Source organism: Hyaena hyaena, unplaced genomic scaffold, assembly GCF_003009895.1.
Source record: "Hyaena hyaena isolate Hyena2069 unplaced genomic scaffold, ASM300989v1 scaffold_1683, whole genome shotgun sequence".
Lineage (NCBI taxonomy): Eukaryota > Metazoa > Chordata > Mammalia > Carnivora > Hyaenidae > Hyaena > Hyaena hyaena.
In genome coordinates, this window is record NW_024082318.1 from 143,897 (window position 1) to 167,509 (window position 23,613).

At 45.2% G+C, this 23,613-nt stretch overlaps 2 protein-coding genes and 1 pseudogene across 3 annotated transcripts in view; all 3 read right to left on the reverse strand.

The window, feature by feature from the left end:
- The window catches only part of LOC120226414 (zinc finger protein 814-like), a 46,812-nt gene that overhangs the window by 16,675 nt on the left and 6,524 nt on the right, over nucleotides 1-23,613 (reverse strand). Inside the window, exon 1 of one of the 2 annotated variants that reach the window (XM_039224600.1) lies at nucleotides 2,277-2,585. The exons of the other annotated variant lie outside the window; for it this stretch is intronic. Within the exon in view, the coding sequence (XP_039080531.1) occupies nucleotides 2,277-2,309 (33 nt within the window). The 5' untranslated portion in view covers nucleotides 2,310-2,585. Of the gene's footprint in view, nucleotides 1-2,276; nucleotides 2,586-23,613 lie in introns of those variants that run through there. 2 annotated transcript variants of the gene reach the window in all.
- Nucleotides 6,184-6,728, reverse strand: LOC120226418 (annotated as a pseudogene).
- Nucleotides 16,785-23,613, reverse strand: part of LOC120226415 (zinc finger protein 345-like) — a 10,198-nt gene continuing 3,369 nt past the window's right edge. The window contains exon 2 of the mRNA XM_039224603.1: nucleotides 16,785-21,782. Coding sequence (XP_039080534.1) covers nucleotides 19,459-21,782 — 2,324 coding nt within the window. The 3' untranslated portion in view covers nucleotides 16,785-19,458. The remainder of the gene's footprint in view (nucleotides 21,783-23,613) is intronic.

A 23,613-nucleotide genomic window follows, 5' to 3' on the forward strand; every position in this document is an offset into this window, starting at 1 on the left:
CTCACACTGAGGATGTCAAATAGGTGCTAAGTCAAAGAACCACTTCTCAACATGCACACTAGTTTTTCTGACCGGCTAACAGCATTACCGCTATAACATACATTACATTTCCTAAATGTGACCCACAGTTCCATTCTGGTCCTACAGCCACCACTTTTAAAAGTCTGCCCCAGACCTATGCACCAACAAGCCTGAACACCACAAACCCCACCAAAGCTCACCAAAAATTCCTACGAAACTACAGTCAGTTGTGACTGCTGAGGGGACAGCTCCTGAGTAAGCAGGAGCCTGGCCTCAGTGTCCTCTTGGCTCATTTACTCCCAAGCCTCCACAGCCTCCACTCATCCCATAGAAGCCTTCACCACCAGCCAGATCATCCTCTCTCCCATATGGTTACCACGATCACATCTCTGCTACACCTGTGTTTGTGTGCCCAGCAACCCTGATCAGATCACAGCAAGAAAATAACCTCTCATCATGCACCTCCTCTATTTGACCAGCAAAGGCATTATCATGATGAGCTGCATTTCCCAACCTACACATAGTCCACAGCTCCTCCAAGGTCTACACAACAGCCACCAATTTTGGATGTCTTCATCCTGAACCTCCTCCCCAGATTTCCAGGCCAGAGAATCCAGCTACTCACTTGCTGTTTCCACGTGCTGTTCTCTGAAACATCTCATAACAGGACTCATAACAGGACCAAACGAAACTTCTGATAGTCCCAAAGAAAATTAACCCACCATCAACGTCCCCATCCCAACTGACGGAACTTCCATCCCTTCCTTCAGCTGCTAGGACCAAACACACCAGATTCATCCCTGACTCTTTTTGCTCCCTCACCTACAACATCAAAAAATCTACTTTGCCCTTCGTTAAAAAATGGGAGAGTACAATTTTTCACCTACCTCTCTGACCACTACTCTGGTTCATCAACATTCATTTGGATTACAGCAGCTGCCTCCTCCTGGGCTCCCTGCCTTCTCCCCTACCCCCATAGTCTGTTATCTTTTCTACAACCTAATAGAGCCTATTAAGATCCCCGCCATCCCTCTTATCCAAGCCTCTCATGACCTCCATAACAGGTGCTCAATTTCTTTTTTTTTTTTATATTTTTTAATTTATTTCTAGGAGAGAGAGAGAGAGAGAGAGAGAGAGACAGCGTGAGCAGGGGAGGGTCAGAAAGAGAGGGAGGTACAGAATCCGAAACAGGCTCCGGACTCTGAACTGGCAGTCAGCACAGAGCCCGACGCGGGGCTCGAACCCACGAACCGCGAGATCATGACCCAAGTGAAAGTCGGACACTTAACCAACTAAGCCACCCAGGCGCCCCACAGGTGCTCAAATTCTTAACAGCCATAGTAGAGGCCTGATCCCTGACCCTCAGCTCTTTGTTCTCAACAGGGAGAATGGAGACAGGCTGTGCCTGTCCAAGCATCTGCACAGTTTGGTATCTATTTCTGGGATCTCACACCTGTGTATGGAACCCTTGGCCGGCACTCACGACCCTTGGCGCAGGGGATCCTCAGGATCCCAAAAACCAGCAACTGGAAAAACAGCAAGGGAAGAGGTTCAAGACACCAGTCCCGGGCACCGAACTTGGGATGTAAAGATCAGTGAGGGTCTGAGTCAACCTCTCCTTCCTTGTGCAGGTGCCATAAGAACTTTCAAAACCTTCAGAACTTGCGGTTGAGTGAAGGCAACCAGGGCTGGTCTCTGCAAGCTCAGGCCTCCCCTGCACCCCGCCCGGCCCTGGAACCCAAGAGACCACGGGCTGACCAACCTCGGCGCCTCAGTCCTCAGTGCTCCCCCTACCAGCTCTGTGACCTTCGATAAGAACCGCCCTCCCGGTGCCTCCTCGTCTTCATCACCCCCTTTCATCTCTCTTGAGCAGCTTTCGGAAAGCTATTCACACCTTAACACGGACTGTGTCTCTCTTCGACCCTCCCGCGTCTTCAGAACGGAGGTACTACAGCCCAGCCCGCCAGTACCCCGTGACCCCGCCGCACACCCTGTGTCCCCCGAGGGCAGAAGGCTGACCCCACACCCCCAAATCCTCCCGCCTCCGGACCCCCTGCAGCCGCTGCACCAACCGGCCCCTCCCCTGCACCAGCTCCGCGTCACGCCGGCGCTCAGACACGGGGCCCCGCCCACGAGCGCGTCCCCAAACCGGACACCGGTATCTGGGCGGCGGGGCCTCGAGCAAGCGCCCCGCGCTGGGGCCTTGAGGGTCTGAGTGGGGGGTGACGGGGAGGCCCCGGGGGCCGCGCATTTACCTGAGCCAGGTCCCTGGGCGCCGCCGCCGCCATTGGACTGTGTGGGCGGAGCAGGGCCCAGGGCGGGAGGGAGAGTAGCGGACACCGCCACGGGACAGCTCGGGCGGCGGCCTCGCCGAGCCGCGGACCCGCCTCTCGGCCGTGGGGACAACTCCTAAGCCTTGACAGTTCCGTCACTTCGGTCCCGCCCCGGCACGCCCGAGAGCAGCAAAATGGCCGCCACAAGGAGGAGGCCGGAAGTCCCGCCCCCACGCGATGAATTCACGCGGAAGTGCTTCCATTGGCTCAACGCCGCGCATAGTCTTCTGGGTAATGTAGTTTGCGGGCCCCCAGAGACGGCAGGAAGGGTTTTCTACGTCTCTACCGGAGCATTAGCCCTGCGGCTCCTTGAGGAATGCTGGAAACATAGGGGAAGGGAGGGGGTTTGCTTCTTGTGAACTGCGGTGAAGAGGCATAATTTCATACTCCGTGAATGTCACCCATTTCCCAGAGGATAATATTGTTATTGAGATGTTCCCAAATCCATTGATCTAAATGGTCCTATCATTCCATAGAGTCATTCAGACATAAAATAATCCAAGCATAGCTTAAGGCAGTATTGTATTCCTTTTCAAATGAATGTAGCTGATGGGTTTGTCATCAGTTTTGTGAGTTCTATTGTGATTGGCTAGGAGCAAGGGGATAAACTTTACACAGGGCCATGACAGAATAAAGGAGAGATGTTAGGTCCCTGGAAGCAGGTGAACAAGCAGGATGTCTGCCTCTGGACCCCATAGAAAATTTGCTCCCTGCAAGGTCAGTGATTGTGCCCCACCCATTTTTAACTATCTAATATTTCTTACTCATTATGCTAAGATATACTCAATTCTCCTTAGCAAAGTGACATCTACCTCAAATGGAGACCAACCTTGGCGCTATTTTAGTTTGGGTCAGTGGCTACAACTTTCACAGTTGCAGAATGTCTGATGCAGAGTGTCTGAACCTCCAGATAAAGGAGGTAACTGACTCCCATAATATCATGTCCTGGCTGGTAAGCGATTATCATTTTCCAGTGACTGCAGGTACAGTTCTGCATGGGGAACTGAGATTATTTCAGAAGAGTAGTTTGGAAATGCAAATTTCAGAAAATTAGTAGTAATTTTTTTTAAGGTTCTATTTTTAAGTAATCTCTGTATCCAACTTGGGGCTTGAACTCATAACCCTGAGATCAAGAATCACATGCTCTTCTGACTGAGTAAGCCAGGTGCCCCAGCAATAATGTTTTTGCAGTTTAAAGATAGTGTCAGAAATAGCTCTGGGGAAATACCAGGGGACGTTGAAGAAAATTAAGACGTTAGAGAATTTTCAGCACAGCTATTTTTCATGAAAACATTAAGCAATACTGAAGAGCCAAAAATTAAGTCCTCCATTAAGAGAAACCTCGGGCTGCACGTAGCCCCAGTCCCAGTCCCAGGAAAAGCCTTAGACTGTTCAAGGTTAAAGCCATCCTCAGACCGCCCTCAGTTCAGCTAATCAAAAAGAAAAAAATAGAAACATTCCTATGGTCTGAGTCAAGGCTGGAAACTGCAGATACAAACTAGCCAATTTCTCACTGCTTGTCTGAACCCCATGTGGGCCCTTTAAACTCACCTCACAACTGGTCATTTTCAAAGGATTCTCAGAAGTCATGATTGGGTCCCACCAAAAGTAATGAACACCTCACAGACACTGAATGGTCGAAGCTGTAATTGTAATTAGTGCTTATGTGATGATGCTACATGTACTGTAACACCCCCATCCCTTACTCCTTAAAAACCCTGTTCGCTATTGTTCTTGGCTTCACCTTGCTGCCATGACACCAGCAGGCTGGGTGAGCCCCTGCTCAAGCTTGTAATAAAGACCCTTTTGTACTTGCATCGGTGCCGGCTCCTTGGAATGAGGGGCCTAGGCAAACTAAACCAAAAACTCAACCAGCTTTTCTGCTTCTGTACAAGAGCTTGCACTACGGGAAACTAAAACCTAACTAGCTCCTTCCACTTCTGTACCATTGCTTAAGGCTTGAGTTTCAGCTTCCCCGGAGCTATCAGGCAGCAGCATGCTGCCCAAGGCCGGAGAAACTGCCCACCACATCACTCCACCACACTACCTTGGCAACACCTAATCAGGAAAGGCCAGCAGCCACCCTCCGCCTTACTGAAGGAAGGGCCTAGGGAGAGAGAAGTTAACCCGTTAGTCGCCGAACAAGACTCTAGACTCGCTCTATGATTGGCTAAATTCAAAGGTATCCTAAATGTTGTAATTGGATCCCGCCAAAAACCTGATAGCGGGAACCAATCAAATATGGTATATATTCACATTTAAATATTAACCAATGACAAACTTGTAACCATAGAGATCTCCTGTCCCTCCCCACGACTTGTTTACTCCTGTCTATAAAAAGGCTGCAAAGGCTTTGTTCAGGGCCTCTCAGTGTCACCGGCGACAAGTGCGCGGAGGTCCGAGTTCGAACCTGCAAATAAACAACCTTGCCGATTGGCTTTGACTCTGGTCTCTGGTGGTCTGTTTTTGGGGTCTCTCGAACTCTGGGCATTTCAATACCACCTTGGAAGGAAGAGTGGAAGTGAACATTTATAGTAGCCAGATAAGTAAAAATGGATAAGAAAATGAGGTGCCTTGTTTATTCACAACTCTACCAATGTTCATTGAGCAAATACTCAGTTGCAGGCACTTAAGCACTTTTGTAATGTGAATGGAAACAGTAGAGGACACGTGAGTGGCTCAGTTGGGTAAGCATCAGACTCTTGATTTGGGCCCAGATCATGATCTCACCGTTTGCGAGTTCAAGCCCCACATTGGGTTCTCTGTTGTCAGTGCAGAGCCCATTTCGGATCTTCTCTCCCTCTCTCTCTCTCTCTCAAAAATGAACATTTTTTTAAAAAGGTTAAAAAAAGAGAAACATTAGGACACTGGAAAGACAAAGACTCATGCAATTTACGTTCTTCAAAGAACAGAGGTATATAGCAATCCCTATCAAAATAACACCAGCATTCTTCACAGAGCTAGAACAAACAATCCTAAAATTTGTATGGAACCAGAAGAGACCCCATACAGCCAAAGCAATCTTGAAAAAGAACACCAAAGCTGTAGGCATCACAATCCTGGACTTCAAACGGTATGACAAAGCTGTAATCATCAATACAGTATGGTACTGGCACAAAAACAGACACTCAGAGCAATGGAACAAATAGAGAACCCAGAAATGGACCCACAAATGTATGGCCAACTAATCTTTGGCAAAACAGGAAAGAATATTCAATGGAATAAAGACAGTCTCTTCAGCAAATGGTGCTGGGAAAACTGGATAGCAACATGCAGAAAAATGAACCTGGACCACTTTCTTACACCATACCAAAAAAGAAACTCAAAATGGATTAAAGACCTAAATATAAGACCGGAAGCCATCAGAATCCTAGAGGAGAAAGCAAGTAAAAGAAGCAGCAGCTACTTCTTACTCAACACATCTCTAGAAACAAAGGAAACAAAACCAAAAATGAACCACTGGGACTTCATCAAGATAAAAGGCTTCTGCACTGCAAAGGAAACAATCAGCAAAACTAAAAGGCAATCGACAGAATAGGAGAAGATATTTGCAAATGACATATCAGATAAAGGGTTAGTATCCAAAATCTATAAAGAACTTATCAAATTCAACAGCCCAAAAAAACAAATAATTCAGTGAAGAAGTGGGCAAAAGACATGAATAGATGCTTCTCCAAAGAAGACACCCAGATGGCAAGCAGACACATGAAAAAATGCTCAACATCACTCATCATCAGGGAAATACAAATCAAAACCACAATGAGATACCACCTCACACCTGTCAGAATGGCTAACATTAACAACTCAGGAAACAACAGTACATAAGGGACTAGAATGTGGACTCATTTCTGCTTGCTTTTTGATCCTTATAGTCCTTTATGCTGGCCTCAAATTTGTCAAGCCCATGCTGGCAGACTTTCATGAGCCCATTCAAGCCTTCCTGAAATTGCTCAACAGCTGGAAGAGCACCTCGAGTCTGAATGCATAAATTAATTTTGTTCTCTGAAAGATGGGTTGTAGTGTAAGCACAAAATTCCACTTTCAGGTTCTTCATGATCATGTAACAAAGAGAATTGCTTAGGGTATGGCCTCCTCCTCGTGCAGTACAAATGTCACACAAATGTCACACATTTCCAGGGCTGTTTTCCTCTCACCTTCAGCCATTGAGGCTCAATCCAAATATATTTCTCTCCAGCTCCTGGTCCTCTTCCATCATGGGGACAGCTTCCTGAAGCCTCAGGTGGTGCTGGAGGATCAGAGGCTCTAAGGCATATTGTGAATGGTGAGGATGAAGCAGGAAGGAAGGAACAACCTATACAAGGAGCCAAGGACAGAAGCAAAAATGAATAAACATTTAAAAGAAGAAGATTCTCTCTCTCCCTCTGCCCCCTCCCTGCTTGCTCGCTCGCTCTCTCTCTCACTCAAATAAGTAAATAAGTAAATAAATAAATAAATAAATAAAGGCTTAAAAAGCCAATTTATAGTTTTGCCACATTTAAAAAAATTATACCTGTTGTGTCCCCAACTACATCTCTTGGATGTGGAGCCTTGTTATTTATGTCTTTGGCTAAGAGAACACATGAAGTGAGAGCTGTGTAGTCTGCTGGGGTGGCCACAACAAAATAATCACAGACCGGGTGACTTCAACAACAGAATGTATTTCTCACAGCTCTGGATGCTGGGAGTTGAAGAGGAAGGGGTCAACAGGTTCGGTGATCTGTGGTCTCTCTCCTTGGCTTGTGGATGGCTACCTTCTAGGTGTGTCCTCATGGGTCCTTTTCCTCCTGGTGAGCATAGTGTTGGTGTTTATTCCTCTAAAAGAAAGCCATTTCAAATAGGGTAGAACCCCACAATCATGACCTCATTCAACTTTAATGACCTCTTCAAAAGTAGTCACTTAGAGGTTAGGGCTCCAATATATAAAATGTATTATATTAATGTTTTAGTGGTAATAAAAGGCAAAGTAGCTACTAAAGCTAGATGATAAAGAGACAAAGACATTCAACTATTTGAAAGTATCTTCCAGTTGCCAATGGCTCCCAATAACTTCTAAAAGTGACTTTTACGAAAAAATAATTTCCAAAAGGTGCATTTAGTGGTATTTACTTACAGTGTCAACTGTCAATGCATTGTTTCTGTTTGTTTGTTTGTTTGTTTGTTTTAAGGTTACTTAGTTATTTTGAAAGAGACAGAGACAGTGCACATGGAGGAGGGGGAGAGAGAGAGAATCCCAAGCAGGCTTCACATGGACAGCATGGAGCCCAATATGGGATTTGAACTCACAAACTGTGAGACCATCACCTGAGCTGGAACCAAGGTGCCCTTGTAAATGCATTATTTCTAGGAACTACTTAAAACAAATAAAATGGAATACCTCAGTGGCTCAGTCAGTTAAGTGTATGACTTTGGTTCACATCATGATCTCATGGTTCATGAGTTTGAGCCCCACATTGGGGCTCTGCCCTGATGGTGTGGAGCCTGCTTGGAATTCTCTGTCTTCTTCTCTCTATGCCCCTCCCTCTCTCTCAAAACAAATAAACTTAATAAAATTCAAATACTTAAAAAAAGAAAATGAATTCTATTAAAACAAATATTACAAAGTGCGAAAATGTAGAGTTTAGTAAAGTAAAATACATTTATTTCAACTGAAACTTAGTATTTTGTGATGATAGAAACAAAGGCAAGAAAAATGTAGCTTAAATTAAGTCTCCCTACAGCTGGCAGCCCACTGATAGACACCTGAAACACGCAGAGCATGACCTTCCCCAAGGAACTCATGGCTGCCTTAGTGCCTTCATGTTTATGTTTTATTAAACACTAAAAGTAACCTTATCTTAACAGCTATCCCCTCAAGGTCCTGAGAGCCTTGCTTCAAAATTTCTCTATCCCCACTCCCTCTGCAAATTTAAAAGTCTATAATCAGTCACTCCTCACAATCCCAGTGCCGCTCTTTCTGCCCATCGGTCCTGTCCCAGTGCTATAATAAATCACCTTTTTGCACCAAAAATGTCTCAAGAATTCTTTCTTAGCCATTTGCTCATGAACCCCACTTTAAATTTCATCATTTTGTATCATCAACAATGCTGATTTTTTTTTAAATATTTTATTTATTTCTAGGAGAGAGAGAGACAGCATGAGCAGGGGAGGGTCAGAGAGAGAGGGAGTCACAGACTGAAACAGGCTCCAGGCTCTGAGCTGGCAGTCAGCACAGAGCCCGACGCGGGGCTCGAACCCACGAACCGCGAGATTATGACCTAAGCGAAAGTCGGACGCTTAACCGACTAAGCCACCCGGGCACCCCAGCAATGCTGATTTTTTATGCAGCCTGATTAAACCCTCAGAAACACATCATCTGGCCTAAGAAAAGTTCTGATCATTTTGTTTGGGGTGTCCTCAGATACCTGGCATGAAAACCCTTCACCTACTTTCTGGGCTTCTTTTCTCACCCCTGTCTCCATCATACATTATGTCACAAAGGCAATGATCTTTCTTCAGTTCTTTTTTTTTTTTTTTTTAATGTTTTGTTTATTTCTGAGAGAGAGAGAGAGAGAGAACAGGGGAGGGTGAGAGAGAGAGGGATACGCAGAATCCAAAACAGGCTCCAGGCTCTGAGCTAGCCATCAACACAGAGCCTGACGACGTGGGGCTCGAACCCAAGAACCATGAGCCGAAGTCGGACGCCTAACTGACTGAGCCACCCAGGCACCCCTCTTCAGTTCTTTAAGTTCCACATGCATCTCTCCAACTTAGAGTACTTCTGGTTTTCTTCTCTCCAATTAAAACATTTCCCCCCACCATGCTTTGTAAATTTAAATAAATCTATATGTAGATGTCTGCATAAATTTCAAATCAGACGTGTTTTGATTTGAAACTCCCAAATCCCTAAACTCCCAAATCCTGAACATTCAGTGAAAATAATTCAATTTAAAATGGAACCAGAAGATATGAAATGGAGACTGTCATGTACAGACTCTCAGAAGAGTGGAACTTAAGAACTGAGAGACTGGAGTGCCTGGGTGGTGCAGTCGGTTAAGCATCCAACTCTTGATCTCATCTCAGGTCATGATCTCATGGTTCATGAGTTCGAGGCCCGCATCCCGCTCTGCGCTCATGGTGAGGAGCCTGTTTGGGATTCTGTCTCTCCTTCTCTCTGCCCGTACACCACTTGTGCTTTCTCTCTCTCTCTCTCAAAATAAATAAATAAACATTAAAAACTTAAAACACAAAACAGGGGCAGCTGGGTGGCTCAGTCAGTTAACTGCCTGATTTCAGCTCAGGTCATGATCTTACAGTTCATGAGCTCATGCCCCCACCAGGCTCTATGCTGACAGCCTGGAGACTGGGGCCTGCTTTGGATTCTGTGTCTCCTCTCTCTGTCCTTCCCCTGATTGTGCTCGATCTCTCTTTCTCTCTCAAAAATAAACATTAAATTTTTTTAATTAAAAAGAACTGAGAGACTGATTTCCTGTAAACATCTGATTTTCAGAAGACTTGTCACCTGACCAATGAACATCCCTCAATAATCTCCATCGTCAAGACAATGAACTTCCTGCTTAGACTCAGGCTGGACTCTATCTTTGCACTGCATGCCCTAAATACAGCCTGTTTAAAACTCCTAGTGGACTTGCCTGTATCTTGCTACATTATGTGTGCCGAATTGCAATTTCTCTGTTGTTCCTAAATAAACTCAATTTCTGGCAATCCAAGCTTGTTCCAGTTTACCTCTTTATTTAGGGTGACAATTCCGTATATTATACTATCATAAAATTTCCTGAATATCTCTAGTGATTAACATTACTCAATTTTAGAAAATTATTCAAAAATAATTGTCAACAGTGTTTCTGTTTTCCATACACTATAAGCAGTCTGAAGCAGAGCTGTTATCATTGTTACTCAGTTTTGAATCAAAATGTCCTGGAAGATTAAATGGTATACAATGAGAACCTACAAATACATAAAGTTGACTAAATAAATGATAGGATGTTTTAGAGGGGACTTCTAGCCCAGAAACTGCATTTGGAACATTTGGATTTTTGCCCAGCAGGCAAAACAAAACAGACACCTGGGTGTCACTGCCAAAGAGCCTAAAGGGATGATTGTCAGGGAGCCTGAGACCCCGCACAGAGGCATTCGTCAGAGGTATGGCTTCATAATCACATAATCAGGGGCATGTGACAATATTAAATAGAAGGTGGAGTAAAAGGAGACAAACCTTCACCAAAACAAGAATTGTGCTCAGGGCTCTGGCCTCGTGGGAAGGTCTGGGGGAGAGGCCGTTGCTGTGAATTCGATGGCCTTGCTGCCTGTGCCTGTGCAGGTCAAAGATCATGGAGCCATGTGGCCAACCATGAGGTTGGGACACATAACGTTAATGAAGGACAACATGAATGTGTGTACTGGGACAGTACATCTTTCTGGAATGTCTGAAAGACAGTATCTATGAATATGTTTCTGTAGTTGTGTTTCCTCTTTCTTGGTCCAGCCTATTCACAGCAGGAGAAGAATTGAGCAGGAGTTACAGGACCCACCAGAGGAAAGAGCAGAATCCAGTGCACTTTGGACACATCATTCTTAGCTCTACCCACCTCAGAGTACTGGGGCAAAGCTCACTGGCCTGGAAGCCACTTGAGAGGACGTAGTGCTGAGACCGATCCTTCTGCCCCTCTGTGAAAATAAAGGACAAGTTTATGTCCAACGTCACCTAGAAAATATTTCCTTCCAAAGCCGCCACTGTCTGAAGAAACTCTTTAGAGAGAAGCCCCAAAGAGTTGGCAAAGACAAGTTGTTTAACCACATCTCTTAATGGATATTCTCCCTATCGCTGCTGTTCAGTCTCTTTGAGTCTCTCTTTAAAATATCTCTTTTGGGGCGCCTGGGTGGCTTAGTCGGTTAAGCGTCCGACTTTCGCTTAGGTCATGATCTCGTGGTTCGTGGGTTCGAGCCCCGCGTCGGGCTCTGTGCTGACTGCCAGCTCAGAGCCTGGAGCCTGTTTCAGTCTGTGACTCCCTCTCTCTCTGACCCTCCCCTGCTCACGCTGTCTCTCTCTCTCTCTCCTAGAAATAAATAAAACATTAAAAAATATATATATCTCTTTAAATGTTGGACACATTGAAACAATTATACTTTCACTCTTCCATCCAGTACATTTCTTCCTTCTACCTGTTAGTTCATAATTTTGGAGCTTCCGGGGTATCATCTGAAACTGGACACTGAACACGGAGGACAGGAGCAAGCTGCTCCGGATGGCCAGGCGGCAGGTGTAAGCAGGGAGACGTACGTGTGAGCCTTACTTTGGGTGACTGCAGGACGAGCAGATCTCGCATCTGCCCACCAGAATCTTAAAATTTATACAGATGACTTCACTGGGTTCAATGGCACATTCCATGCAGACGGTATCAGCAACACTTAGTATCACAAGGCTGTGTCCTTGGGCAGCTTCTAGTGCAGGGAAGGCAGGCAGAGTGGACATTCCAAAGACGGGTGGGGTAAGGAGCCTCTGATTGCTCAGGCCCATCTCTTGGCTCAACCGATGGTCATGTCTTCTTGATGACTTCTTCTAATACTACCATTTCTCATTCACACCTGAAATAATGTATATCTGCCCTAGTTCCTGATGCAAATCTCCTAAACCATTATAATTTCCTGGTGATAGTAGTCTTTTCACCCATCTGACAAAACTGAGGCTTAACAGTTTATGCAGATGTTTTGCCTGGTGGTAGAAACCCCTCTACTTCTGCACCTTTCTAATTTTCAAATTGAACAAATGAGTTATGTAATGAGGGAAGTCCAAAATTACATTAACGCCTCGAAAGGGGCTCGTGGCGAGATGAAACATAGGTAGGTGAGAAGCACAGGTGACAACACGGGCTTGGGACTGGTATCTGAAGTGGGGGAGGGGACGGTGGCAGTCTTGTAGGACTGAGCCCTCAACCTGTGGGATCTGGGCTATCTCTGGGTAGATAGCGTCAGAACTGATTTAAATTGCAGGACAGCTAGCTGGTGTCAGAGACTTGCTTGGTGCTGTGTGCAACCCCCACGGATCCCCCAGTACCACCGACACTGGACTTGAGTGCAGAACCTTCAGGCAGTAGGCAGAGAACATTAAGCTCTAAGGCGTGAAAGAATTAAGTTGAACCGGGGGCGCCTGGGTGGCTTAGTCGGTTAGGCGACCGACTTTCGCTTGGGTCATGATCTCGCGGTTCGTGGGTTCGAGCCCCGCGTCAGGCTCTGTGCTGACTGCCAGCTCAGAGCCTGGAGCCTGTCTCAGAGTCTGTGACTCCCTCTCTCTCTGACCCTCCCCTGCTCATGCGGTCTCTCTCTCTCTCTCTCCTAGAAATAAATTTTTAAAAAAACATTAAAAAAAAAAAGTTGAACCCACGGCTATGCTGGAAACTTGGCCACCAGGAAATTCTTCTTTCTAAAAAATATGTTATTTTTTTTCTCACTCTTGAGGACTCTGAGGAAAATTAGACTTAGAGGGAAAGAAATAATCAAACGAGAATAGCAATACGTGGAAAAATGGAAGAAAAGCTATGTAGCCTTGCGCTGTTTCATTGTTTCGAAACATTCAGTAAACATCTTGTTCAGAGGCTGGTCTAGATATGTTATACATCAGTAAAGAAGGAAATGTGTCCTCCCACAGCCTGCATTCAAAACTGTTAATGAGGGGAGTGACCAATAAGTAGTGAAGAAACTATTCTATATTATACTAAATTATGAGGTGGCAGGTGCTGTGGAAATCTAAAATAAGAGCATTACCAAGTAACGGCAAGGATGTGGAGTCAGGAGGATTTCAATAGGAATTAGAGGGATCAGGGTGTTCTCATAGGGAGATATTTGACCGCACAAAGGAGGGGAAGGAGAGATTTGGATACTTGGGGAAGATGTCCTGTGGAGAAGAAATAGCCAGTACAATGTCCCAGGACTGGGAGCTTGCCTGGAGTGTAAGACAATTGATATGATTGTTGTTTGAATTGGTTGGTGACAGATTTTGGTAAATGTTAGTAAGCCAGACAGAAATCTTCCTACCGTGTGCACATTTCTGTAAGTACATCCACATGCCTCTACTATAGACACCCTGGTTTTCCAATCTTCTTCACTCTTCATTCCTCACCAGGGCAGATCACTGGCTGCTACCTGGAGTCTACATAGATTATCAGCTTGGGATAATAATTATTCCACACAACGTGGATGGCCAGATCAAAGCGTTGGAAAATTGTTGCTTCTCCATTATCTCTCAGGGACACCTTGAATGAGGCTCCGACGCAGCTACTGTTGATTTTCCTTGCAACCGTAAACCAAAATGAGCCAAGCAGAACCCAAGCTCAAGCCTTCTCCTCCTCCATCTGGCTACGCAGAACACCCAGTACAGCCATTATAGTGAGCTGTTGCCATGTTGGTGGCTTCTCATGAAGCCCAGTTGCATCCTCTAGATCTGATCTGGCTTAATCCTGACTGCACATTTCTACCTTCTAATGAAACACACCAGAGTCCTTTGACTTTATAATTTGGTTGTCCGAGAGAACTTCTCATTGTGGGCTGTTCTGGATGCACAGATATTTAATACCCCATATTCACTGTTATGCTCTTTAGATACAATGACTAAACAGGAATTGTTTCAAAATGATGTAGAAATCTGTACTACAGATGGCATAGGCTTCCTCCCCCCAGAGCCCCAGGGGACTGTCTTGTGATTCTTTGGCTCGGATTCTTGCTCCAACCCCACACTGCACGCTTCCCACCAGGTGGTCTGCTCAATCTTGTGGCCAGGTGAACAGGACCGCTCCCACAACGGCCCAGATCTGCTTGAGAGCTCTTTCCCACAGGACCCCATCCATGACCTCCATATCGTCTGGCATAAGAGAAGTGTTTCTAGTTGAGAAAGTGTTGCTTCTGAAAGACACAGAAGGCTACCAGGCGCTGTCCTCCAGTTTTATAAGGAGATCCAGGAGACAAATGTCGGAATGGCTAACATTAAAAAGATGGGTTACACCAAGTGTTGGTGAGCATCTCAAGAAACTGAAGTTCTCGTAGGCCACTGGTAGGCAGGAAGCTAGGCATGCGCAGCAGGAGGATGGACCTTTGACACCCTGATGGAGAGCCCCAACCAAAGGCCGCCCGTGACCACCCCAGTCCACCCACCCAGCAGTCGGTGTGCGGCTCCAGCCTCCCAGCAGGAGGAGAGCTGTTGGCTGTGCTTGTTGCGCGTGTGCAGAAAGCAGCGCTTGTCCTTACCTGTGTCTCCAGAACAGAAGTAAGGTGGGTTCCCATCCCTGCAGGCATTTCTAGTGCATCATGGGAAAAGACATGCTTACTTGGCGGAGTTTGGGGGAGGGTGTTGTCTCCCTTGGAGTGTACTTTAGTGACACTTTGCTCGGCTTTACGTTCATTTTGCTGTCCTGCAATTCTTTCCCGTGGCAGCTTGAAGAACTGAGGCTTCTTTTCTTTTCCATCTAATTCTCAGTAATAGTACTGGTGGAGATGTAGAACCATACAACCACGATGGAAAGCACTTTGGCCGTTCACCCAACCCCCTCCCTCCCCTTCTTGTGAACTCCTTTGGGTCAGGCACCAGATCTTAAAAATTGTAACAAAACTGATACCTAATATCGGTCTGGCACTTGCACTTTGACAACCATTATCTTCTCTTTCTCATAGTGGCCGCGAGAAGTAAGCAGGGCATGGGTTATAACCTCCACCAGGCAGAGGCTAAGTAACTTCCTGGCGGTCACACGAGCAAGCCAGGAGCAGGGCAGCGAGGGCCTGGGGCTTCCGCCATGATTCCATCTCTGTTCCACTACCCCTGCGTCCCCCTTGTGCTCTTCTGAAGGGCAGTATTTGTCAATTTTATAACCTCCAACCTTACGCACTGGCTGTCGTCCTGCTGCCGGAGTTGCCTGGTGTTCACCTGCCTGTACAACTCCGTTCTCCCTGTCCCATGTCGGTGTTGCAGGCTCAGAGAGGCAAGAGGATAACCCATGGCAGAACCTCTGAAGCAGCTGCCGTCAGTCCTTCACTGGGCCACGTGTCTGTGTCACGGTCACACAGAGAGGGAGAGAGGCTGCATTGGGACCTGGCTCTTTCCAGAGCTCAGTGCTACCTTCTATGGGAAAAGCAGAGATGGAGCAGGGCAGAGAGAGGTGAGCCCTTACCTAGCAAGACCTGAGCCCAAAGGTCTCCAGCATCACCTCCAGGTACTGGATCCTCTGGGTTGTGTCCAGTCCACCAGAGTGAAGGTCATGAACAGCTGAAAGTCAAAATAAGGCATCATATTGACCATCGGGTTGGTAAGTAGGATCAGAGCTTGTCACTCCATTGCTGATAAAGATGGAGACACCTAACCCTGAAACCTAACCCCAAGGTGTCTTAAGGTTCGAGCTCTGCGCTGGGCTCAAGGAGGCTGATGCAGCTGTGTACATGCTACTGTGGCTGAGAGAAAAGCCTCCCCTGGGGGAGGCCGCTGGAGACGAAAATGGCTTCCCCATGAGGTCAATGGGGGCAGAAGGCAAGTGGGAAAACGGTCATGGTAATTCCAGCAAGAGCAGCAGCAGCAGCAGCACCTCCGTGGTCCTTGCTATGCACCTGCCCTGGGCTGAGGGCTTCATGGGCTGTGGGTACAGGGGTTAAACATACCCCAAGTCTGGAGTCAGTCGTTCAGGTTTGAATCCAGTGTCTCAAGTCTGACACTTGTCTGTTGTATGACCTTGGGGAACCAACTCCACCTTCCCAACCCTGGACTTCCCTGGAAATCCAATAACCATTCCCACCTCCTCAGGCTGCTGAGGATGAGATGCTCACAACGCGAGCCTGGGAGTCCTGGCCCTGACACATGCTCAGGGTGCAAGTCACAGTAGTTCGCACAGGGGCCAAGGTAAGCAGCATCATCGCCTCCGTGCCAGTCAGGGAGCTGAGGCTCGGGGGACAGTAACAAGTTACCCAGATTCCCAGGTGAAGCCCAGCTTCTCTTGCGGGTAGAGGGCTGTTGGGGCACCGGGGAAGTAGCCTGGCCCAAGGATGCCACCGCAGGCAGGAGCTGGGACTACCCAAGCCTAGAGAGGCCACAGGTGCCAATGCACAGGTTGCACAAAGGGGCTTCTGACCTTTGAACGCTGAGGAGCAGCCCACACCTTACACACCTTTTACACAAGAGGAACCTAAGGCCCACAGAAGATGGGGATGTGTCCTGGGGATCTGGAATTCAAATCCAGGGTTTAGGGATCCCGATCAGTTCCTTACTTCCTTTCTGTTGGGCTTTGGGACTCAAAAACACCTTCTCAGTCCTGAGTCCACCTGGTGCCCCGAGAGTCCTGCTCCAACCCACCAAACTCTATAAACAGAGACCAGGAAAATGGGCGGACACTACAAAGCAACGCTTTATTGTTTTCTTAAATGTTTGGACTTTAGAAAGTGAAGAATATGTTAATGCAGATTAAAAGTGTTTATGTGTGTCCATTATGCATAGCATAAAAAAACAAAAACAATGAGAACATATACTTCCAATATTAAAAATAATTATCCCGCAAAGCAAAAGTCACAAAATGAAATTCCAATACATTTGTTGTTTCACATCGTTTTGTAAGAGGAAAATAACCACAATTCATAAAATAGGCAGAATATATGAGCAGTTTAGCAAAAATAAAGATAGCAAATACACCTCTGAAAAAACTGCTCATCATGACTCCTTAGGGAAATGCAGTTAAAACACTAATACTCCACTATAAACTTATAAAAGGGGTTAAAATTAAGAATGACTGACCAAGCCAAACAATTCATTAGGATGTGAAGGAAATGGAACTCTCATACACTGCAGAAGAGTACAAAAAGATAGAACCATTTATATTACAATATGCTAAATTCTTTAAGTTAAACATTTGTCAGTCTGAGTTACTGGACAAAAAATAAGTGAAACACATATCCATATAAATAATTACACACAAATGTTTATACCAACTTTATTTTCCATACACAAAAACTAGAAATACCCAAATGCCTGTAAACAAATTAATGGGGTAGACTAATAATGGTGTACTAAAAAAAAACAAACCAAAACAACCCCAAGAGAACCTACTTATATACCATTGATGAATCTACAATTATTTATGCAACACAAAAGCGGGGGGGGGGGGGGAAGAGGCACCTGGGTGGCTCAGCTGGTTAAGCATCGACTTGATTTTGGCTCAGGTCATGACCTCAGGGTTCATGAGTTCAAGCCCCATGCCTGGCTCTGCGCTGCTTGAGTTTCTACTTGAGTTTCACTCTCCCTCCCTACTCTCTCCCCACCACCCACACTCTCTCTCTCAAAATAAATAAAATTTTAAAAACTTTTTAAAAAGTAGGAAAAAAAACCCTTTGATTCCCACTATATAAATTATGGAAGATAGAGGTTTTTTTTTTTTTTAAATGGAAAGTAAATTACTTGGAGGGCTTTGAAGGCAAGTAGAGAGATTAAATATTAAAGGAGATGAGGTAAATATACAATGACTGATATGATCACTATCAAGACCACGATGTTTTCTGAGGTTTGTAAGTATGTCAAAACTTACTAAAGATTACATTTCCAATATGTACAGTTTATTACATGTAAATTATATCTTAATAAACCTTTCTGAAATGATTCAAGATTAAAAAGATCTGTCCAACTCTTTTTGGAAAATAGGTTTTGCAACCCTACATTCAACACACATTCTCACCGCGCGGAGGCTAGTTTTGCCGTGAACGCAAATATAGTGACCAATGAAGGACTCGCCAAGAGAGTTAAGAGGACTGCTGGCTGGGTCACAAAAGTGGCGTCCCCGCCCGGACTACAGATTCCCCCTTTGCTCCATCTGTTTTCCTGCCTGTGCGGCAGTGGTCTTGAGATGAGCATTAGGAAGAGGCTACAGGAATCCACAAAAACTTTTATTTTCAAAGGCAATGACGTAAGCTACACCAGACCCATCCACCTGGAGGTCTGCGGGCTTGTGCACACCCTGGCTCAGCACAGCCGCTGCAGAAGTGTTCATGCGCACACTTTCAGAAGAGGCACATTCCATCTAGTTGGCTGTGGCCTCCTCCACTCCGTTAAGTCAGTGTTTCTGAAGCAGTTCTGGTCTCCCCTGAACCTTACAGACTTACAACCAATGTCCTACATGTGGGCATCAGGGCACATGGCTCTTTGCAGGACTGGGGAAGAGGTGGCCCTCAGCAGTGTGGACTGACATTCCCTGTGCTATCCCCTGTAAACAAGGGGAAAAAATTCATGTTGTTCCCAGACGCACCTGAGGTTCTCACACCTGCCCCTCCTCAGGATGGTCTCTGAGTTTCCCAAAACCCATAGCATCTAGCTTCAAATGAGGACCAGAAGACTATGCAGTCTTTCCTAGGAGGCCACGGACAGTGCAAACTTGGCAAACTCATTTCTGCCACCATACTGTCCCCCTGAGGCACAGAAATTTGAGACCCTCCCCCAATGAAAGCTATTCACCCCTTCATGCTTGTATATCACAAAATGTTTATAAACCACCGGATGTGGCAAATAAAAGACACGCAAGATTGAAAAGGACTTAAACAAAGACTTCGTTAGTGTACGAGCCAAAGCAACAGGGGCTAGCAGTTCTTGAGTAACTTGAAAGCTGGAAAAATGCATCACAAATGTCTCTGGAGACCACATCCCTGAAAATGCTGGTCCTTCTCTGAAACCTGCCAGCAGAACTCGTATGATGTTCTCTAGGACAACACTGGCCAGGCCTATGCCAATTAGTCAGAAAGAAGGAAATGTGGGTCCCCCAAAGACTCAGGTTACTCCTCATTTCCTCCAACAATAAGAACAAAAGTCAGCTTCCCTGAGCACAGTGGGGTGATGATTGAAGCATGCTGTAGAGACTTGCCAGGGTAGGAGTAATTAGCTTTGGCCAGACTGGCAGTGAAATAAACCTGGAGAAAGCCCTCAGCAGTTTAGAAACTGCAACACAGCCACACATGATTCCCACATAGCTGAAACTTATGGGAAATCTCTCTTCTAGTGGCATTTGGATGTAGTAGATTGAATTCAGGCCAATGGTGTCTCACAAAGAGTTGCCTCTGATATCATTACACTTAACAAGAAAACTGTATGCTTCCTAACCATCTAAGGCCTTTCTCCGGTGTGAACCCTCCGGTGCTGAGAAAGGTTCGATTTTCGGCTAAAAGATTTCCCACATTCACTGCAGTCATAAGGCCTCTCTCCTGTGTGAACTCTCTGATGATAATGGAGGGTAGAACGAGAGGTAAAAGATTTTCCACATTCACTGCACTCAAAAGGCCTTTCTCCTGTGTGAACTCTCCGGTGAATAATGAGGTGAATTCTTTGGGTAAAGGATTTTCCACATTCACTGCATTCATGAGGCCTTTCTCCTGTGTGAACCCTGCGATGTCGAATCAGTATGGAACTATTGGTAAAAGATTTCCCACATTCACTACACTCATAAGGCCTTTCTCCAGTGTGAACTCTCTGATGATAACCAAGGGCAGAAACGGAAGTAAAAGATTTCCCGCATTCACTGCACTCATAAGGCCTTTCTCCAGTGTGAACTCGCCGATGTTTAGAGAGATACGAGTTCTGACTGAAGGATCTCCCACAATCACTACATTCATAAGGCTTTTCTCCAGTGTGAACTCTCTGGTGTTGATTCAACTGGGAACTATCTCTAAAAGATTTCCCACATTCACTGCAGTCAAAAGGCCTTTCTCCTGTGTGAACTCTCTGATGACAACGGAGGGCAGAGGCAGAAGTAAAAGACTTCTCACATTCTTTGCACTCATAAGGCCTTTCTCCAATGTGAACTTTTTGATGATAACGGAGGGCAGAGCCAGAGGTAAAGGATTTTCCACATTCCTTGCATTCATAAGGCCTTTCTCCTGTGTGAACTCTCTGGTGTATATTGAGGTGATTTCTTTGGGTAAAGGATTTCCCACATTCACTGCACTCATAAGGCCTTTCTCCTGTGTGAACTCTACGGTGTCGAATAAGTATCGGTCCATTGGTAAAAGATTTCCCACATTCACTACACTCATAAGGTTTTTCTCCAGTGTGAACTCTCTGATGATAACAGAGGGCAGAGCCAGAGGTAAAAGATTTTCCGCATTCACTACATTCATAAGGCCTTTCTCCGGTGTGAACTCTCTGGTGCTGAGAGAGGTAAGATTTGTGGCTAAATGATTTCCCACATTCACTGCATTCATAAGGCCTTTCTCCTGTGTGAACTCTTCGGTGTATAATGAGGTGATTTATTTGGGTAAAAGACTTCCCACAATCATTACACTCGTATGGTCTTTCTCCTGTGTGAATTCTCTGATGATAACGGAGGCCAGAGCTAGAGGTAAAAGACTTTCCACATTCACTACATTTATAAGGTTTTTCTCCAGTATGAATTCTCTGATGATAACGGAGGGCAGAGCTAGAAGTAAAAGATTTCCCACATTCACTACATTCATAAGGCCTTTCTCCGGTGTGTACTCTCCAGTGTTCAATGAGATCAGACTTTCGTCTAAATGATTTCTCACATTCAGTGCACTCATAACTCATTTCTCCAGTGTGAATTGTACGTTGTCGAATAATGATGGCACTCTGGCTAACAGAATGAGCACAGCCACGACACACATAACAATTTTCTCCAGGGTTACTTCTCTGAGGATAAGGGAGGAGAAATTTTTGGCTAAAGGATTTCCCACATTTGCTGCACTTGTACTGCCTTGGCCCAGTATGAATTCTTCGATGTTGACTGAGGGTTGAGCTTCCCATAAAGGACTTACCACAGTCACTACACACATGAAGCTTGTCACCATTGTGAACTCTCTGGTGAATAGCAAGGGAAGATTTGTACCTGAATGTTTTCCCACATTCAGGGCACACAAAACACTGTCTTCCAGTGTGGATACCCTTGTCTTGAACAAGTGTGTGTTTGGGACCAAAGGCTTTATTTTTATTGCGCTCTTCCCGGATGTAATGACTTTCTTTGCTTTGAAAAGTCACCCCACACTTGGTGATCTTCTTCTCCCCAGTATGAGTGGCCTGTTGTTGGAGATGTTCTGAGGTGACCAGGAAGTCCTTCTCAACCTCTTTACAGGTAAAGGGCTTTTCTGAATCATGGAGATTACTGCTCTTCACAAATGGGGCCCCGTCCACACTGCTTCTGCAGGGTTTTTCTCTCATGTGCTGCTTCTCATGCTCTTGAAGGTCTGCACTGGAATAAATCTGTTTCACACATGCCCCATACTTGAATAGTTTCTGGCTGCTTGGTTTTCCCTGGTGCTCAGCCAAGCGGAAAATGTCTCTCAAGACAGGACCACACATCTCACAGGGGTGGCTCTTCCGGGAAGACAGAGCTGCTTTGGGCGCGCTGGCCTGTGACACACCTACAGAAATGCTCTGATCAAGGGGTGAGTCCGCATCCTCTGCTCCGCAGCAGCAGCCTGAATGCAAAAAAACGCTAGTGAAGTACACATTGATTTTATTGGAAGAGGGAGACCAACTGCAAACATGCAAATGAAAAATAAAAAAGAGCAGGGTAACTATACTTATGTCAGACAAAGTAGACTAGGTCAAAACCTATCACAAGAGACAAAAAAGGTCTTGTATAATGATAAAGTAGTTAATTTATCAAGAGAACAGAATAATTAATTACAAGCATATATATGCCCAATATCCAAGCACTTACATATATTAAGCAAATACAGATCAGAAGGCAGAAATAGACAGCAATGCTCTAACAGTAGGGGGCTTCAATACCCTATTATATCAACAATAAACAGACGATCCAGACAGAAAATAAATAAGGAAATGTTGGATTTAAATTACACTTAATACTGAAAAGACCTAACAAACTTATACAGAAAATGCCATTCAACTGCAGCAAACTATACATTCTTCTTAAGTACACATGGAACATGTCTAGGACTCTCTCACGTGTAGATCACAAAAAAATTCTTTTCTTTTTTTTTTTTAAATATTTTTTATTTATTTCTAGGAGAGAGAGAGAGAGACAGCGTGAGCAGGGGAGGGTCAGAGAGAGAGGGAGACACAGACTCTGAAATAGGCTCCAGGCTCTGAGCTGGCAGTCAGCACAGAGCCCGACGCGGGGCTCGAACCCACGAACCGCGAGATCATGACCCAAGCGAAAGTCGGACGCTCAACCGACTAAGCCACCCAGGCGCCCCAGATCACAAAAAAATTCTTAACACTAAAGAAGACTGAAAAAACACTAGGGATCTTTTTCAACTACATGGTATGAAACTAGAAATCATTAATAGAAGGAAAGCTGGAAAGTATCACAAATATGTGGGACTTAAACATTTTCCTGAACAAATGGGTCAAAGAAGAATTCAAAAAATATATTCAAACAAAGGAAAATAGAAACACAATATATTAAAATGTATGGAATGCAAGAAAATCAGTTATAAGAGAATAAAGATTAGAGCAGAAATAAATGTAACAGACACTAGAAAAATAGAAAGACCAATGAAACTTAACAGTTGGGTTTTTGAAACAATAAATAACTTGGCAAACCATTAGTTAGACTAAGAAAAATATGAGAAGACTCAAAATCAGAAATGAAAGCAGAAACATCACAAGTGATACTACAGGAATAAAATCGAACAAAAGAGACTACCATGAACAATTACATGACAACATATTGGCTAACCTAGAAAAAAATGGATAATTTCATAGAAACATATAGCCTGCCAATACTGAATACTGAAGAAATAGAAAATCTGGACAGACTCATAACTGGTAAGGACAGTCAATCAGTAATAAAAAAAATCTTCAAACAAGGGGACAAGGGTGGCTCAGTCAGTTAATCATCTGACTTAATTTTGGCTCACGTCATGATCTGACAGTCCGTGGGTTCGAGCCCTGCACTGGGCTCTGTGTTGACAGCATGGAGCCTGTTTAGGATTCTCTGTCTCCCTCTCTCTCTGCCACTCCCCTGCTCACTCGCTCTCAAAAATAAACAAACATTAAAAAAAAAAATCTCCCAGGGATGCCTGGGTGATTAGTTGGTTAAGCTTCTGATTCTTTTTTTTTTTTTTTTTAAATTTTAATGTTTTATTTATTTCTAGGAGAGAGAGAGACAGTGTGAGCAGGGGAGGGTCAGAGAGAGAGGGAGTCACAGACTGAAACAGGCTCCAGGCTCTGAGCTGGCAGCCAGCCCAGAGCCCGACGCGGGGCTCGAACCCACGAACCGCGAGATCATGACCCAAGCGAAAGTCGGACGCTTAACCGACTAAGCCACCCAGGCGCCCC